Genomic DNA, 19,763 nt, shown 5'->3' with positions numbered 1-19,763 from the left:
AGGGCAGGCTAGTCCTATTCTGCTTTAAAGGGAGATCTAGCCAACTCCCAGCAGATTCCTTTCCCTTCAGGGAGCCTGAGGGAGGAGTATGCTTAGATTCAAGCTGTACCAGCAGCACAGGATGGAACAGAGGCCCATGTCTCTCTCTCTCTCCTGCTATAGATTTATATTTATTTATGTTTTATACTGCTTTTCTGTCTTTATAAAGGCACCCAAAGCTGTTTAGAATATTTAAAAATGCAAGTTACAGAAGACTAAAAAAAGTTGTCTCAGGCTGTTGACCTTTTCAAGAGCTCCCTTGCCTGGGTGCCTCCCTTCATGCCTTCCTCTTTGGGAGGGACTGCCCCAAAAGTCCTCAAAGGCCAGAACTGGTCTCTATGGAGTCTGATGTTATGCTCTCCCCTGGCCTGGGTACTAGTCCCTTCCCCCTCTTCATGAATCTGGGGGTGGTAAGAGGGCTGGGGGAACCCATTAGGCACAAGGAAGCCACAGGAGCTGGATACAAATTAAAGTTTAGATTTTATTAAAAGATAAGGTTGTTGAGCCAGGGCATATTACATGTAAAAAAACACTTTACAATCATTAAGTCATAATTGAAGAAACTCAACACATACCTATACAGCTTTGATCTGTTACCCAACAGTTAGTTGTAAATGTAAACCACTGTGCTTAATCTTACATAATTGTACAGTTACCCCTCAGTGCAGTTTACCCTGCACTAGGAAGTTATCTTCAATTCTCAAAGTGCGGGAATGCTTTTCAGTGTCCTCTTGGCTCGTAGTTTTTCAAGTGTTCTCTGTAAAGAGAAGGAAACAAGTCAGTTCCTATCTAGCAGCAGGTAGGCTAGATAAAGCATGAGTCAAATTTGACAAGGTCAAACACTGTAGATGGCCCACAGTCTGCTTGTGCACATTCTTCCAAGCCTAGTCATGCCCCACTTCATTGCTGGCCAGTCCCCACTGGTTGCAGCGAGCCCCCTCTAGAGCTGTATTTTGGGTACCAGCACCTCATCCATTCTGCACACCCTCTTCCTTCTCTTGCAACAGCATGTACCCTCCCTAGAGTGTTGAAATTGCTCTGCATGCTTCTGCAGCTTCTGAAAGCCACCTTCGAGTAGTGGGCTGTATTTTTAGTTGCTGTCACCTCCACATTGCGTGACCTTGTCCTACTCCAAACACCTGACTTGAACTTTTGGAATACAACCCATTTATAAGTTGGGGGACTTTTGTTACAAGAACATTTGGCCTACCAAATGGCTTTTCAGACTTCCCATCCCATAGCTCTGCCAGCACCTAACAGCAAAATTCCTTAGCCCGATTTTCATTTTAACTTTTTTTCAATAGTCAGCTGGAGGATCTTGTGATATCATGGGTAATCTTACATAATTGTAAATCTGCAGTTCTGCAGATACTTAAACCACATGCTGGTGCAGAACTTGATGTAAAACACACATTTACAAGGAGGAAAAAGGCACTGTCCCAGGAATGGGTTCTCAAATATTCCCTCAATGGAAGGGTAGAGATGCCGGTAAAGTTACAAACTGAATGGGGAAAATGCAATGTTGCAGACAGTTCACCTTTTGAAATTCCCTTGCCCTTTCCCGGTTTCTGGCATAAGTTTCTTGTCTGTCTTTCTCTTCCTTTCTGATTTTCACTTCAGTTAGATTATTATACAATCTGGAAAGGCAAAAAGGTGCTTACATTACCAGAAAACCAGACAAGAGTCTTTGCACATTGAGTGGCTTGGCAGCAGAACAGCAAATGATACAAACACGAGACTTTTCACAATGTTCCTTTGCTTTGAAGGCATCCCAATTTAATTGACTCATGGTGGGGTGCTGCTTCACTTCAGTCTATGGCCCTCTTTAGCTTTGCTTTGTTACCTCCCCCTCCAAATATTTGCAAGGTTGGCCAGGAGATAGGCCAGTTTTCTGTAGCTTTGCTCCTGGTGTTGGAGCAAGCAGCATCTTCTGGTACCTTTATTTTAAGATTTCCCCCCCTCAATTCCCCTAGAGCACTGGGTATTGCTGCCTTTTCTGAGGCTGCAGCAATGGCACCAGTCTTAGAAAAGACTACAATTGCCAGGATTGGGTGGGGGGGAGAGATAATTTTAATAAAACCACTGAAGGAGCACCTCATGAAATATCAAGTTGACCTTCAAAAGCAGTGTGGGATCTGGTCTAAGACTTGTTTTTTCCTTATAGCTCAAGCAGATCTTTGCTAACAGAAAAAAGTATAATTATCTGAGGATATGACTACAAGAAAAAGCTTTCTGTGAAAGGATTGTCAGAGGTATCTTTCTTATAAGTTCAAACTGGTTTGAGAAAAACCTTTTTTGGCTCCCAATTCAGCCTCCATCTCTGCAGACTTAAGGGGCTTCTTGCCCAAGAATGGTGTGGACAAGTTAATGTGCATAATCCTGCCTACTGGAGTGAGTGGGAGGTACCACCCACACAAGGATGCCCCCACTCAGAAGGAGAATCGATGCATATAAAAAGTAACTTCTTGCATGTGCTGATGGAGTCTAAATTACCTATGGCTATCAACAGAATTATAATGAAAAGCACACTGAAAAGGTCAGTTCACAAAGGCAAATCAAGTGGTAAGCAGTAATATAATGCCATTATAAAAATCTACTGTGCAGCCATGGCTGCTGTATCAGTTCTAGCCAACCCATTCTACAAATCCTGAAAGCTGGGAAAATAAAGGAAAGGCAACTAGAATGAAAAAAGGTTAGAGCATTTTCCCCATGAGGGAAGGCTAAAATAGGAGTCTATCTGCTTATAAAAAAGAAAATGTTTCCCTCTCTATGTTTGGGGTGCAAAGATCTACAAAATTCTAAGCAGATGAGAGAGCAGAGAACTCAAATCATGCAATGAAACTGAGCACCAACAGGTTCAAGACAAAAAGAATAACTCACACCACATGACAGCCACCTAAGTGAGTGTTTAGAAGGCCTGAGCAAATTTGTGATAGATTCTGAATGCTTTAATCACAAGCCTTCATGTGCCAAGATAGTGTAGCCAATATCTGAGACTCTGAGAATGAAGTAGTAGTAGTAGTAGTAGTAATAATAATCTACACCAATGAAAGAAAGCAGGCCTACAAGAAAGAACAAGTCAAGAATCGAGCAGAAAAATGGAAAAAGAAGCCCCTGCATGGTCAGTATTTGCATAATATAAGTGGAAAATCAGACATCACCAAGACCTGGCAATGGCTTAAGAATGGCAACTTGAAGAAAGAAACAGAGGGTTTAATACTGGCTGCACAAGAACAGGCACTAAGAAATGCAATAAGAGCAAAAGTCAAAAAATCCACAACAAACAGCAAGTGCCGCCTTTGTAAAGAAGCAGATGAAACCGTGGACCACCTAATCAGCTGTTGTAAAAAGATCGCACAGACTGACTACAAACAAAGGCATGACAAAGTAGCAGGGATGATACACTGGAACATCTGCAAAAAATACAAGCTGCCTGTAGCCAAAAATTGGTGGGACCATCAAATTGAAAAAGTGGTAGAAAATGAAGATGTAAAAATATTATGGGACTACAAACAGACAAACATCTGCCACACAATACACCAGATATAACTGTAGTCGAGAAGAAAGAAAAACAAGTTAAAATAATTGACATAGCAATACCAGGGGATAGCAGAATAGAAGAAAAAGAAATAGAAAAAATCACCAAATACAAAGATCTACAAATGGAAATGGAAAGGCTGTGGCAGAAAAAGACCAAAATAATCCCAGTGGTAATTGGCGCCCTGGGTGCAGTTCCAAAAGACCTTGAAGAGCACCTCAACACCATAGGGGCCACAGAAATCACCATCAGCCAATTACAAAAAGCAGCTTTACTGGGAATAGCCTATATTCTGCGACGATATCTATAACAATTGACAATAACGTTCAGCCATCCCAGGTCCTTGGGAAGGACTTGATGTCTGGATAGAACAAACCAGTCAATAACACCTGGCTGACTGTGTAAACAAGAAATAATAATTCGATTTCTATACCGCCCTTCCAAAAATGGCTCAGGGCGGTTTACATAGAGAAATAATAAATAAATAAGATGGATCCCTGTCCCCAAAGGGCTCACAATCTAAAAGAAACATAAGATACACACCATACAAACATAAGATAAGTACTTTGTATTTATAAGCACCCCGTCTCAGTTGTGTGCATGTGTCTGTGTCCATCACTGTTAAGGCGTGCACATGTATGCACTGACATCTTATTGGATGTCCGCTCAGTTCATTTTAGATCCCGCTCAGGTTGAATCAGGAAGGCCTCATTTTGAACACAGGTGCGCAGCACACACTGCCGCCCAGAACAAAAGACATTCCCCACAGAGATGAAAACAATTAGAGGGACCCACTGGTGTCAATCCCTCAGAAGTGAAGTGTTAGCCATTTCAGATAGTCACAACACACAGTGCAATATAGGAGGCCCTCGATTGCCCTGGGAGTTATGTTCCACAGTACCACTGTGAATGCCCAAACTGTGATAACTGAAGCCTTGTGCCTATGGGAATGGTAGGGTTAGGTTTCTTAGTACATTAAAAATTACAAAAAAGGAGGGAACACAGAAATGAGAGGAGTATAGCACTGGCCTCTGGCCTCCAACTTCTCCAGTAATGTCCCCCAACACAAAAACCCCTCCATATTACACAAAAACACACCCTAACATGGCTCTACACTACCTCCAAGCCAGAAATACCACTAGAAGTGTGAAAAACATGCATGGGAACTGCAAATGGCATAAAAACCCCACCCCTGCAATAAGCTAAATGGGATATATATAGCTGAAACTGCTGATAATTGGGGGCCTCCTGTATCTGCCAAACACATACAGTACCTTGAAGTACGCTGGTATTTTTGTATCTCCGATGTCTTCCTGTCATCTGCAGAGTATATTTTTACTTCTACTTTCTTCAAATGACTAACAGCTGCTCCTTGGATTTAATCAGAACACATTAAAAATAACCTAGTTCATGAGATCGAGTTCAACATGCAGAATCTTTCCACTATTATGGTATTTACCCAAATTTAATATGAGGTTTTCCCCGTTATTTCCTGTTAAATTTGGGGGTAGGGGCTCTTAAAGTCAGAGTAGTCTTTCTCTTGGTTAAATACAGGCATAACCTTGTCTTAAATTCAGAATCACCTTCTATTTGGGTATATATGGTACTTATACAAAAGATCTTGTATCTCCACATATGTTCATCTGGTACCTTTGCTGCTATCTTTTAGGTGCTTGGCAGAGTCTGTCCTGTTCTTTCAGGCTTTTCATGGCATTGCATTAATCTGAGTTTCCTCCCCTGCCCCCTTTTAAATCTGGATGCCGATTTTAAAGTTTGTAGATCATGTTTATTATTGTTTTTTTGTATTTGCCTGTTGTTTATTGGTTTAATTACAGATTGTGAGCCACATTGCAGCTTTTGAAAAAGGTGGGATAGAAATTTCTAATCATAATGAATAAATATAAACACACATAGGGGACCATTGTCCTTCCATGCTTTCTTCAGCTGCTCAACTTCGGCCCTCCTGCAGATGTTGGCCTACAACTCCCACAATCCCTGGCTACTGGTCAGTGTGGCTTGGGATTATGGGAGTTGTAGTCCAAAAACAGATGGGGGGGGCAGAGTTGAGCAGACCTGGTCTATGGACTCCACGTTGTTCAGGATAAGCGATCTCTTTTACAAAGCAACTCAGTGTATGAAAAAAGACTCCAGAGCAACTACTGTGAGCAGAAAACCATTCCAGTCAATGTTTCATTGCTTGGTGGATGTCCCCTCCCACTCAACAGCTTAAATTTATGTGGTTGATGATAAAAGTTACCAGCAGTTGGAACGTTCTCTTTTGGTTTATGAAGATGTCTTTTCATCTGATGAGATGCCTTCTCCTGAGGCTTTTCAGAATTTCGCTCTCTGCTTTTCAGTTTCTCCAGTCTCTTAGAGGATCTCTCAATGAAATCTTTCTTCCGCTTCAAAAATGCCTCCTGCAAGCTCCCAGAGGCAGATGTGAACTCTGACAACATTAATTGAGGGTGGAAGGAAGGGGGTGGGGGGAAGTGTTTAACTCATAAGATCTTTACTTGTAACAATATGATTGCAGAAAGCTTGAAACCAATTCTTACTTTTAAAAGCCCACAAGAACATTACTGATTCCTCAGAATACTAGTTGCAAGGGAGCAACAGCAGGAGAGAGGGTGTGCTTTCATCTCTTGCCTGTGGGCTTCCCAGAGGCATCTGGTGGGAACTTGGCTAGATGGGCCTTAGGCCTGATCCAGCAAGGCCCTTATGTTCTTAATTCCACAAATCTTTAATAAACTGACACAATAATTAGAAGAAACTAATAAAACTACAACCTGAAGTTTGGGCTTTTTTGGTGACCATAAGTACAGTTCAGCTGGATCAGGCCCAAGGCCTATCTCATCCAGCATCCTTTTTCACACAGTGGCCCACCAGATGACTCTGGGAAACCCAAGGAGGTGGCTATAGCTCTCAGGCTAGTAGCCATTGATAGACCATGAATTTAAACCCCTCTTAAAGCCATCCAGGTTGGTAGTCCACCACACCCTGTGGCAGAGAATTCCACAAGTTGATTATGACTTGCCTTTGTTGGTCCTTAATTTCTTGGCAATCACAAGTTTCATCGGATGACCCCTGGTTCTAGTGTTATGAGAGAGAGAGAAAAACTTCTCTCTATCCACTCTCCACACCAAGCATGATTTTATTGACTATAAGTCAAGCACAGTACAGAACCTTTCACATATATTAAAAAATGAATGGAGAATTGCAGTTGTTTTCACCAGGTAGATGTTGCCAAAATAGCAACCAAGCAAATGGTAGAACATGTTGGATTTAAAGTGAAGGGGTGGTACTGCTCTGTTCAAAATCTGCTTGCATATATTGATCCTGGGCAGAACTAGCAGGATCTACAGGTGAAACTCGGAAAATTAGAATATCGTGCAAAAGTCCATTAATTTCAGTAATGCAAATTAAAAGGTGAAACTGATATATGAGACAGACGCATTACATGCAAAGCGAGATAAGTCAAGCCTTAATTTGTTATAATTGTGATGATCATGGCGTACAGCTCATGAAAACCCCAAATCCACAATCCCAGAAAATTAGAATATTACATGGAACCAAGAAGAAAAGGATTGAAGAATAGAACAATATCAGACCTCTGAAAAGTATACAGTGTACTGTGCTTGACTGGCCAGCAAACTCGCCTGACCTGACCCCATAGAGAATCTATGGGGCATTGCCAAGAGAAGGATGAGAGACATGAGACCAAACAATGCAGAAGAGCTGGTCTTCCATAACACCGAAGCATCCTGGTCTTCCATAACACCTCATCAGTGCCACAGGCTGATAGCATCCATGCCACGCCGCATTGAGGCAGTAATTGCTGCAAAAGGGGCCCAAACCAAGTACTGAATACATATGCATGCTTATACTTTTCAGAGGTCCAATATTGTTCTATTCTTCAATCCTTGTCTTCTTGGTTCCATGTAATATTCTAATTTTCTGGGATTGTGGATTTGGGGTTTTCATGAGCTGTACGCCATGATCATCACAATTATAACAAATTAAGGCTTGACTTATCTCGCTTTGCATGTAATGCGTCTGTCTCATATATCAGTTTCACCTTTTAATTTGCATTACTGAAATTAATGGACTTTTGCACGATATTCTAATTTTCCAAGTTTCACCTGTAAATATTAGTCCTCCTTGTTCCATTACCACCTTGCGTTTGGGGCAGTATATAAATGTTCTAAACAAACAAACAACCCTTCTGCTGAATGCAAATGCAGCCACAAAGGGAAAACCATGCTGATGATTGCTCAAGGGATGAAACCAGTTTGGTGTACTCTGAGCACGCGCACATACACACTTTGTTAGTTGTTGCGAGGGTGTGCAAGCATTTATGTGCATGAAGGCATGCACCCTCCCCCCAGAAACTGATTTGGCTAATATAGGCCTTTTGGAAGACATCTCCATGGCTTTGTGGCCTGTACATGACCTAACACAATGCTATCAAACACAGCTGGGTAAATCTGTTTTAGTGTGTTTTTATTATTTTTGTTCTGTTCCTTTCGCTTGTCAGTCACCTCAGGCCGTAGTTTTGGCAAGACAGGTGGGATATTAAAGTTTTAAAATAAAAACCAAAATTCATCACCTTGTCTCAGCTAGTCAGATTTTAAATTGCTATGATGCTTAAGTATTCAAAGATTCTGCTTTAGCTCTTGGGTTTATTCTGAAGTTATTGCATATGTACCTGTTGGCTTGCATTTTTTACTCCAATCTTCTTTGGGGTTTTGAGCTATTACTGGATAGCTTTCAGGCTGAGTGGAAATGTCATCATCCACTTCGAAATTTAAAGGTAAAAATCTTCTCCTCTGTAAACAAGAAAATTGGCTTTAATAAGTAGTGAGCTTCTAGGTGGTGCATTAAAAGATATTAAGGAACTCCCAAGAAGACTGTTCCATCATTGGTACGCAAGCAAAAGAGAAGAGGTCCAAATAAAAGCAGCAATTCAGAAGAAGAGTTTGGACCATTCGATGTATCCCATCTTAACACAGCTTCACTTCAAGAATGTGCTGAGTGATCTGAGAATTGGAGTGAGCAAGCAGGCACTGCTTTCCAGTAGTTTGACTGGACATAGTACGTAACCTCACAGAGTTTCCCAGAAACCACTGCATGTATGTAAAGGAGAGGAGAGCTGGTCTTGTGGTAGCAAGCATGACTTGTCCCCTTAGCTAAGCAGGGTCTGCCCTGGTTGCATGTGAATGGGAGACTTGATGTGTGAGCACTGCAAGATTTTCCCCTCAGGGAAGAGCAGAAAGTTTCAAGTTTCCTCCCTGGCTTCTCCAAGATAGGGCTGAGAGAGATTCCTGCCTGCAACCTTGGAGAAGCCGCTGCCAGTCTGTGAAGACAATACTGAGCTAGACAGACCAATGGTCTGACTCAGTATGGCAGTTTCCTATGTTTCCTATGCATGTCAGTGTGCTAAGCAGTGTACCACAGTGGTTCTCAAACGGTGAGATGAGTCCCCGGGGTGCACGTGTGCACAAAGTTCCAGTGAGAGAGAAGATTCTCAGGCAAACAATGCCTGCCTCCCACGGGCAATGAAGACACAGATGCACGGAAGAGATTAAGGCCTTCCCACCCCCAGCATCCAGCTTGGGTTCGTCGGGGGTTACTTCTTTTCTCCTTTCTCCATCATTACAATCTGATTTTGCTGCTTTGTTTTAATGACGTTTCCCTGTAAGCACTTTTAGAAAGGGTCAGAGCTTTCCCAATAGTCCTATGCTAGCAACCTTATTGGAATTATGTTTCTCAGGACAAAAAGATCCCTTTAACACCTTGGACAAACTAAAAATTATTTTCTCCTGGTAAATTGCCCTCTACTTTAAGTTATAGTTTATAATATGTTTGTCAATCTTTGTACACTTAACAGTTGGTATATTATGCCACTTGGAGTTGATGGGGTGGGGGCAGGATTTGGGTTGGTCACAGGGGCGGGACTGTAGTAATACCATTTCCTATGATACAGACAGACCTTCCAGTCTATGCTCTGTATTGTTCTTGGAAAAACAACAAAACATATTTTAACAATTCCTCTGATAGCAGCAGTTTGGGCATTTACCCCTCCTTCCTCTTAGCAGGAAGCTGAACGCACTGTAGTGGAAGGATCTCTGCAAGCTCACCTACTGTTGGATGGTGTTGAGTTGAGCACCCAGAAGGCAGAGTGTGTTTAGAAGGGGGAGATGGAAGTTTTAAAGGTTGATCTACAGGACAAGCAAACACACTCATGCCGGGCCAAAATGCTATGCTCTAGCACCCTTTCTCTGCCTATCTTAATTCCTTATTAGAGGTGGATTCTGCCTTAATGAGCCACATGGAATTGGGGAGTTGGAAGGAAACCTGGAGGTCTTCTAATCCAATCCCCTGCTCAGTACAAGAACCTGCTGCAGCATCCCTGGCAGACGGCCATCCAGCCACTGAAACTGCTCTAGAGGGGGTGTAGTCTTGCGAAATGGTTGAGAAGGTGTGCAGACTCAAAACCATATTCCCAAAATAAAATGGGTGCTGCTGGAAAATAATTACCATCAAGAGATTTACCTCGGGACAGCTTTTAACTTCAGAATGGTCACTGTATGATAGGTTTTCCGTTTTCTCATTTCTGTTGTCTGCTTGGTGAAAGAGGTCCAAATCCGATTCAGCAGTGCTGATGTCATTAGAGCTTATCATAATCAATTCAGATTCTTCCATAATGCCTCGCCCTGTCTCAGTCTCCTGGAAAATAGGTTACAGGAAGCGACATCAGGTGTTGGGTTTTTTAAAAAAATAACAATCGTTTCTAACAGATAGCAACTATTGTCAATCTGCCAAAGTCAAGGATTGTTGGCAGGTTTGATAAAAATCAGATTTATTGTTTTTAAAAGCACAGATTTTAAATCTGTTTTTAGCCTACTTTTCAGTAGGCTTAAGAGATCACCCGGCATTCTTTGTGTCTGCCCGCCCACCCACCCGCCTCATCAACTTTGCAATGCCTGGACCAAAATGAAGCAAACCAGGTACAGTTGTAGGGACTCCTCAATGGCATAGTTTGTGATGTCATCCACCCCAATCCAAGATGGCAGATGCATAAACTTTTGAGGTGCAAGTGGGCTAACTTGTGAACCACCTAACCGATTTGAACCAAATTTGCTACAGCTGTAGGGACACATAGGGATGCCCTAATGGCATTGTATGTGATGATGTCATCCACTCCAATTCAAAATGGAGGCTGCGTGAACATCGGAGGTAAAAGCAGGCTAATTTGTGGATGGTCTAACCAATTTAAACCAAATTAGGTACAGTTGCAGTGAGTGACACACACAGACACCTGAATAGCAACGTTTGTGATGATGTCATCCACACCAATTCAAGATGGCGGACGTGTAAACTTTTGAGGTGCAAGTGGGCTAACTTGTGAACCGCTTAACCAATTTGAACCAAATTTGCTGCAGCTGTAGGGACACATAAAGACACCTCAATGGTGAAGATTGTCATGTTGTCATCTACCCCGATCCAAGATGGCTCACATGAACATTTGAGGCGCAAGAGATCTAACTTGTAGACCTCGATTTGCACCAAATTTAGTCCAGATGTAGAGATAGTGAAAGGAAAGTAGGCTGATTAGTTCTGATTAGAAAACAACTTGTTTTTATTTAAATTGATTTTTTTTAATTCATAAAGAACCTAGATCAAAGATATCATCATCAATACTAATATTCATAGTTATATCCTATTAACATGTTAACAACAGTATATTGGGATGAGAGATAACAGACTTGATCATTCCTATTCTGAAGATGGTGTACATGCAGCATACACACACAGTCAAGCCCTTGCTGCCACCCCGCCCCAAGTGCAAAAACAAAGAAGGTCAATGAATGGAGGATTTGGGGGTGTGTGTGGAATAGATCTGAGTGGAGGAGGAGTCTGGACATAAATGCACAGGATAGGGAACGGCAATAGAGAGTGATACCAAAAGTGAACAGAACACATTCATGCAGTCCCAAGGAAACATTTTGAAGTGTTTCCTCCATTGTAGAAGGGAAACACCTATCATAGCAAAAGGCCATAAAAGAGACCCCATTTTGGAATATTTTAATGAAGTTCCTGTACTTGTGGGCAAGATGGTTATGGTGGACAGCTCATTGAAAGTGTCGACTCAGTGCGCGGCAGCTGTGAAAAAGGCTAATTCCATGCTAGGAATCATAAGGAAGGGGATTGAAAATAAACATGCTAATATTATAATGCCCTTATACAAATCTATGGTGCGGCCACATCTAGAGTACTGTGTACAGCTTTGGTAACCGTATCTTAAGAAGGATATTGTAGAACTGGAAAAGGCGCAGAAGAGGGCAACCAAAGTGATCAGGGGCCTGGAGCACCTTCCTTATGAGGCTAGGCTATAGCATCTGGGGCTCTTTACCTTGGAAAAAGGGCGACTAGGAGGAAACATGATCGAGGTGTATAAAATTATGCATGGAGTGGAGAGGATGGCCAGAGAGAAATTTTTCTCCCTCTCTCACAACACTAGAACCAGGGGTCACCCCATGAAACTGAAGGTCGGGAAATTTAGGACTGACAAAAGTACTTTTTCACACAGCACATAATTAATCAATGGAATTCCTTGCCATGGGATGTGGTGATGCCCACCAGCTTGGATGGTTTTAAGAGGGCTTTGGATAACTTCATGGAGGAGTGGTCTATCATTGGCTACTAGTCCGAGGGCTATAGGCCATCTCCAGCCTCAAAGGCAGGATGCCTCTGAGTACCAGTTTGTAGGGGAATAACAGCAGGAGAGAGGGCATGCCCTCAGCTCCTGCCTGTGGCTTCCAGCAGCATCTGGTGGGCCATTGTGTGAAACAGGATGCTGGACTAGATGGGCCTTGTGCCTGATCCAGCAGGGCTGTTCTTATGTGGCATGCGTGCAAAATGCAAACAGTGCAATGATGAAACACAAGGCCTGGTTGCCCAAATCAGGCAGCATTATGAGAAGTGTGTACCTATTATAGTGGGCACCTATCTTCTAAAAATGAAACCTACAGATATATCTGAATACGTATCTGAATCAAAGGTTATATTAGGCAATAAGAATGTACTTTTATAGAAAATGATTAAACAGAATCTTCCTGACTAGTAAATGTCATCCACCACAATTCAAGATGGCTGACCTGACCATGCATAGGCTCATTTGACATGCGTAGCGGTCTCCAAAATGGCCATTGCCACAGGGGTGAGGCCCCGAACGGGCTGAAGACTGCATGAATCAGGCAATTTACCACATAATAGAGACTGGTAGGGGGAAGGGGAACCTCTGGAGGATCTCCCCCACCCCTGTGGCCTCGGAGAAGACCCCCGAAGTGGGTAAGCACCCAAAAGAAAATGATCGTGAACCCCGTCCCCTCCCCTCATCCCCCCTGCGAACAGCCGGTGGGTCTGGTAACGAACCAAACTAGGGTGGGGGGTTCGGTTCGATACCAGACCATCGAACAGTTCAACGTCGAACCTTCGCACATCCCTATTGTGAAGATGGCAATTATCAATTAAAATTATAGTGAAACGAAAGTTAATTTTTTGCCACGTCTCTGGGGGCTGTGGCAGCTTCGGCAGCACTTAAAACACTGATAGTGTTCGAGGCTGCTGGGTAATTTTCTGCCTCACTCTAGAACAGGACTGCACAGCCTTGGCACTCCAGCTGTTGAACTACAACTCCTATCATCCCTGACTACTGCCACTATGGCAGAGGATAATGGGAGCTGTAGTCCAACACCAGCTGGAGGGCTGAAGTTGTGCGATTTAAAGTGATGGCAACTAACAGTAAAAGACAGCAACCAGCAGCCAAGAATGCCATCGGCACTTCAAGTACAGCTGAAGCCGCTGCTGCCTCCAGAGATGTGGTGCAGGGGAAAAATTTTCTAACAGCCCTAACCCAAACAGTTAACCCTTGACAGGCAACTCCAGGTTTTAATTCACTCACCCATACTGGTATGCTGATTGGCAACACACTGGAGTTGGAGTCTTTCGCTTGCGTCGTTTTCACATTTGGCTGCTGCAAAGCATCTGGCACACAGCCACTTTGTTGTACAGAACTTTGCACAGGACTGAGAGAGGCTTCAGAGTTCATTTCTGGAGGCAAACTTAGGATGGTCTCCCTTCTTGGAGAACTCTGTCCTCCTACAGCATGCAAAGTGCATCGCGACAGCACCATTTCCAAATCCCCATTCACCATCACATTCTCAGTAACCATTTCACATTTCCTGTTGGTTGACACAACAGGTAGTTCAACAAAGCAAAGGTTCTCCTCTCTGGATGCCAGGTCCTCCATCCTGGAATGGGTTGGCCCAAGAGCATTTTTCACTGCACCATGATCTGGAAACAGCTGATAAAATGAGTTCTCGTTTTCCACTGGACTCAGACTTGGGCTACGAAAGTTTTCAGTGGGAGAATAGGGATGGAGGTTCGCCTCATCTCTTTCTAGCGCCCTACGTTGCACATCCTCAGGTGAACTACACACATCACTCTCGGCTGATTTTCTTATTTCAGGGTTTTGTTCAGACACAATGCTAAGGTCACCAGGTTCATCAGCACTCTTGCTAAAGTCACTGAAGGCAGACTCCACAGGCAGGTATTGGAAAAATTCTTCAGCACCTGTTGAAAAATTAGTGTCAAAAGTCTACTCAAGTGTCAAATACACATTCAGGTCAAAGCAACCTTAAAATTTCAATAAAGAACACACACAGATATATAATTAATTCCACTGCCACACTGTTGCATTCATTTCTTAGAGACACAACTTTGGAAGAGGATTAGGCAGGAATCAAGGTTGTCTCTGAATGCTGGACACAAACATCACAGAAGGGATGCACTACCATGAAGTATGGCCATACAGCTAAAAATGAATTCATCAAATGCTTGCTCTGCCACGATAAGAAACATTTACCATTGCTCTATCTTTGCAATCAGATCTGCTTAGAAAGTCAGCTATTATAATTTCAGTACAGTAAGATCACAAATTAAATTGAACTAAACTGAATTGAACTGAACCCTTGGAGCCTAATTAATAGAAATGAGGCTAATCACGTTTGCTAACAAAAGGGGATCTCTGTGATACACACACACACACACACACACACACACACACACACACACACACACCACCTAAGCAAATTTTCTCCCCTATGAAGATCAGCTATATCAAGAAATTACCTTGGATTTGCTCTTTTGCTTTCTCATCAGCCTGTTCTGTTTGCAGAGGACCACTTTGTTTTCCCATACTGAGGAAAGAAAGGCTATTGTGCCTTTCCTCCAAGGTGGATGCTAGTAATTCATGACTCTTGGATACATCTGAACTCTAGAGATAAGGGAAAAGATTTAAAGCACAAGTGTGTGGAAATTTAAAGCATGTTTGATAAGTTTTAATGATTTAGACATTCTAACATCAGTGTCAGATAATTTCTGTCAAATGGCAAGTTACATCTGTGCTGAAGCAAACTTGCATGGAAACTTGCATGACTGAGTAGGGATTTAAATCTTGGTCACTTTCCGGGCAGCCCTGGATTCTAAGATCTCAGGAAAAGGTTATGTGCAGATGTCCCCGTGCCTCTGCCTAAGATGGAAGATGCCTCTGAATACCAGTTGCAGGGGAGCAACAGCGGAGAGAGGGCATGCCCTTACCTCCTGCTTGTGGGCTGCCCAGAGGCATCTGGTGGGCCACAGGATGCTGGACTGGACAGGCCTTGGGCCTGATCCAGTAGGAGTGTTATTTTGTCCTTATGTGCTCAGCCCTGTCACCACCGATCTCCTGTCTGAAAGCAAGGAAGTCCAGCACCTGCTTCCCTGACAGGATGGGCACAATTGTTTTCCTGTTACAGCATAAGGCCTGCACTCAACAGATCCAATGTTGGGCATTTGGGGCAGGGCACAGGAGCACAGCACCCCCACGCCAGGTCCAGGATATAGGAGACTTTGTGTGCTAGAAGTAGGGCAGAGGATCCAGTCTTAAAATTATAAAGCAATGATTTCCCTCGGATTTTAAATACCTGGCCAAGGTCTTTTATGCCACGAGTTATTTTGCACTGAGAAAGGGATGAGAAGGGATTGACATCAGGATTTGGTTCCAAAGGCTGAAAATGCTCACGATGGAAATTTGGAAAATTTCTTTTAATATCGGAAACATCAAGTCCAACTGCTGGATCTAGAAAAGAAGTTCAGAGGGTCTTTTGAGCAGTGTAAATCTCACACACACACACACACACACACACCCCTTTCTCTCTGCTTGGCTATAGTACAATACACACACTGTTCAGCTTCTTTGGTGTTTTGGATTGCTGTTGGCTTCAGGATGGTCTTTCAGTGCAAGCCTTATTCAGTTCAACAGGGCTTGAGCAGCAAGGACTTAACAGGGCTGTGCCAAATGATTATGTATCTAATGAACTGCTGATCAACAAACAAACTATACTATGAAGTGAAGTGACTACAAACCCACCCAGCCCCACATTTTCACAGCAAGCCAGCCTAGCTCTAGTAGTCAACAATTGGAATCAGTTTTACACTACGGTATCCTTGCAGTTCACAAATTCATCCTCCCTATCCCCTTTAGCAGTATAGCCTCAAGGCTGTGCTATACAGACACACTTTCTTCAGCCACTGCCCATTCATTAGAGGAACCAGACTGGTATCTTCAAAGGCTCCCAGCCCAGCTATAAACCAGAGAATGTGTTACCTCCTAAACAAGACGGGAAACGAAATTTAGTTTCATAAATACAAAGTTCCTCCCTCTGAATGCTTCTGAATTTTGTTCTCCGTTAAATAAATGAATGAATGAACGTATATGTATATATTACCAATGGAAGATATGTTGCTTAATGATGACCAGCTCAAATCTCTTCTGTATTTGTCTATGATCTGCTGAATTTTATTTCTTTCGAAGAATGGCGTTTCTCCAAAAGACAGAGAGGGATCAGGAGCATCTGAGGAATCATCCTGATTACATCTCGAAACTGAAAGATCCCAAGAAGTGTTTGCCTTCTCTTTCAGAGATAAGCTGATATGCCTAGGATCTTCTTTAGCTGAACACAACCCTGCAAGACACACCACAAAGCAACTTTACAAAGAATTCATTCAAATCAAAAAAGTTAATGCTTCCAAACACAACTCAAAGAGCTGTGCAATTAGTTTTAACTACTGGAGGGAGGAAGATCTGAATTTCATTTTTGTAAAATTTATGAAATATATAAACAGAATACTAGCCCAGTAAGTTTTCAGCTTGTAAGAAAATTTACCTGTACTGGCAAGACTTCTGTCTGGATTTTCATTGGTTATAAAGCTTTCCGATGAAATAGTAAATGAAGATAAATAGCTGCAGGCTGCCTCTTGTGCAGAAGTCAATGGACTTATCAAATCAGGGGACCGTACTGCAGGAAGTGTTATCTAGGGCAAGAATACATATAGATATAATACTAGGAATAAGTCTTGCATGAACTAAGTGCTTTGGATTACAACATATTTTGTTCTGAGCTCAGATCAAGTGTAGAAACCTCCATGATTTCAACTGTCAGGAAATGTGTCAGGTTCATCATTGCTCAGTGTTCATTCATGTTCGTTCGTTCGCTCTCTCTCTCTCTCTCTCACACACTCTCTCTCTCTTTCTCTCTCTCTCTCTCTCACACACACACACACACACACACACACACGTTCCTTTTACTCACCAGTTACACATGCCATATTCTCATTCAGATTTGTATTGCTTCCCAGAACAATATATAGATCATGCACCATATAGACCAGCTGATCTTTCTGGTGCTCAGATTTGGCTATTTCTCATCACTGAGCCACTGAATAAATAAGAGGCTCTCAGAGGAACAATGGAGCAATACAGGAAAAGCTTCCACAACAATTTACTAAAAGAAAACAATCAGTGCCATTCACACAACCTCAACCTTTTACCGTGTTTCCCCGAAAATAAGACAGTGTCTTATATTAATTTTAGCCCCCAAAAATGCACTAGGGCAATTAGCGGTACATCAGAAATTACTGCTAGGTCTTACTTTCGGGGTAGGTCTTACTTTCGGGGAAACAGGGTAGTCTTGTATACAATTTAGAAACATTTGTGCCTTTTAAAAAATGTAAAACAACTGGAAATACAATCTCTAAATGTCCAGGTGATTCTTTATTGGGTCAGGACATCTGAAGGAAATTTTTCAGTCTGAAGATGGAGAAATTGCAAATTTGTTTTCAAGGTATCATTCCATCTGTCTTTTTATCTGGTACAGGAATTCATGTGCATATTAACCAACCCTGTATTCCCCCAGTGTTCCTGTCATCTGAAAACTTTTTGAAAACCGAGACAAGTATGACAAAATTCTAGCGTAAAATGTAGATGCACACTGAGAGCCATTCAGACCTCCTTATGTATCATAAAATATAAGAAGTTGAATAAATTTCACATTTCCAAGTGAGTTTCACACACACATTGCTAAGCAATAGTAGTTAAACACACAAATATTGGGGGGGGAGGGGATGGGGGGACAGATTTATTTAAAATAAAATCTGCATAACATGTTATAAGCTCCCGTGTGACTAACCGCACTAGTTGATCTAAGTAATGGGTCAGAAAACACAGCTGTTCTGCCTCCAGTATCAGCAGTGGTACTTGGTAAATCTCGATCCACATGAGTAGGTTCTCTGGGATAGACTGAATACAAAAAATAAAGCAGAATTACTCATTCGGAAAACAAATAAGCAAGTTATAATGTGTCTGACTGAGTTTTAAATGGAAATAGCCGATTATTCCATAAGCCCTAACCACCTGCTGATTTCTGCTGAGGTTTATATTTAATCGAAGAGTACATGCTCTACTCTTAATTCAGACTACAGTTCTCACCTGAAGACCATATCCTTCATACACTCTAAAGTTAATCGCTTTAGAAATACCAGCTATTCCTCTATAGCAGACATTTCCAACTAGGAGTACTTGAACCCCTGGTGTTACTTTGACAACCTTGTAGGGCAGGGGTGAGGAACCTTGGCCCTCCAGCTGTTTTTGGACTACAACTCCCATAATCCCCAGCCACAGAGGCCAATAGCTAGGGATTATGGGAATTGTAGGCCAACATCTGCAGAAGGGCCAAGGTTCCCCACCCCTGTTGTAGGGGATACATAGAACCCTCCCACCTCCCTGATTCGCCTGGGCACTACACTACTGCCTTGCTCTCCAGGAGATGGGGAGCAGTGTCAGGCAGCATCTCTCTCTCCTCCTCTCCGCGTGACTGACAGGCTATACGTTCAGGCTCAGCCCTCCTCTCTCTCTCAGCCTGACTGACAGGCTCTGCAGCCATGGGAATGCTGGCTGATGTTCATTTTCCTTGCTGTTGAGTCTGCCAGTAAGGCTGAGGGAGGGGTGGGCTGAGTCTGAGCACCTAACCAGTCAGTCACGTGGAGGAGGAGGATGGACAGATGGAGTCAGGTCAAGGGGATCCTGAGGAGTCCTGGCCATGAAATTCCAGAGGATGGGAGGAGGAAGGAATCACAGTATAGAGCTGGAGGAAGTTTGTTTTTTGTATTGCCTGATTCCAAGGCAGATATATTTAGCTTGCATATTATTTCCCAACAACTCTGGCAAGATTTTTTTTTGGGGGGGTGTCCCACAATTCTTGGCATATATAGGGTACCTGAACTGAAGCTTGGATAAAGAAACGGTATATAAGTTTAAAAAAAAAAAAAAAAAGGTTGAAACCCTCTGCTCTACAGAATGAGAACTTTCAAAGGACGCAACTTGGATGCTCTACAACAAACAAAACACAAACTATTCCTGACTAAAGTGTTTGGAGGAAAGTGTTCCATCCAAAATATTATGTGATACACCGGGTGAGTGCTGTTGGCTGCTGCTGCATGCCTGCTCCTGCTTCCCCTGTAAGACTGCTGCCTCTGTGAACATCTGTGGGGGCTGTGTGCAGGACTGGGGCCAGGGGTGAGTGACTCAGCAGTTCCTGGGGTCACCTGCCCAGTTCTGGGCCTTTATAGGAATGCTGCCTGTGGTGGCAGGTCCACCACCAAAGGGGGTCACCCCTTTGGGGGAGCCACTTCGGGGGATGGTGAGGGCCAGGCTATTTGACTCAGAATTCCTCATGGTGTGTAAAGGTGGGTGCGTATTTTAAATCGGCTGCTGTTTGAAATCCTGGGTGAGTTGAGTTTCAATGTG

At 42.8% G+C, this 19,763-nt stretch overlaps 1 protein-coding gene and 1 non-coding gene across 7 annotated transcripts in view; both read right to left on the bottom strand.

Annotated features, from left to right (window-relative positions):
* Positions 1–502: 502 nt before the first annotated feature.
* CEP295 (centrosomal protein 295) overlaps positions 503–19,763 on the bottom strand; it is a 66,879-nt gene continuing 47,618 nt past the window's right edge. For 4 of the 6 annotated variants that reach the window (XM_053308309.1, XM_053308312.1, XM_053308313.1 and 1 more), the window contains 12 exons: positions 18,148–18,257; positions 16,846–16,993; positions 16,408–16,644; positions 15,604–15,758; positions 14,771–14,915; positions 13,542–14,212; positions 10,115–10,303; positions 8,283–8,403; positions 5,835–6,023; positions 4,852–4,948; positions 1,577–1,676; positions 503–796 (listed from right to left, as the gene is read on the bottom strand). In XM_053308309.1, the coding sequence (XP_053164284.1) occupies positions 740–796; positions 1,577–1,676; positions 4,852–4,948; positions 5,835–6,023; positions 8,283–8,403; positions 10,115–10,303; positions 13,542–14,212; positions 14,771–14,915; positions 15,604–15,758; positions 16,408–16,644; positions 16,846–16,993; positions 18,148–18,257 (2,219 nt within the window). In that variant the 3' untranslated portion in view covers positions 503–739. The remainder of the gene's footprint in view (positions 797–1,576; positions 1,677–4,851; positions 4,949–5,834; positions 6,024–8,282; positions 8,404–10,114; positions 10,304–13,541; positions 14,213–14,770; positions 14,916–15,603; positions 15,759–16,407; positions 16,645–16,845; positions 16,994–18,147; positions 18,258–19,763) is intronic. The other 2 variants (XM_053308310.1, XM_053308311.1) reach the window with 2 other exon arrangements.
* LOC128352701 (small nucleolar RNA U2-19) lies at positions 17,312–17,395 on the bottom strand. Its single transcript, XR_008320595.1, has one exon. It is a non-coding gene; the product is annotated as a small nucleolar RNA U2-19 (small nucleolar RNA).

The sequence above is a fragment of the Hemicordylus capensis genome, chromosome 3 (assembly GCF_027244095.1).
Source record: "Hemicordylus capensis ecotype Gifberg chromosome 3, rHemCap1.1.pri, whole genome shotgun sequence".
Classification (NCBI taxonomy): Eukaryota; Metazoa; Chordata; class Lepidosauria; order Squamata; family Cordylidae; genus Hemicordylus; species Hemicordylus capensis.
The sequence above is the reverse complement of the archived record's forward strand: the minus strand, read 5'-3'. Positions and strand labels throughout refer to the sequence as shown.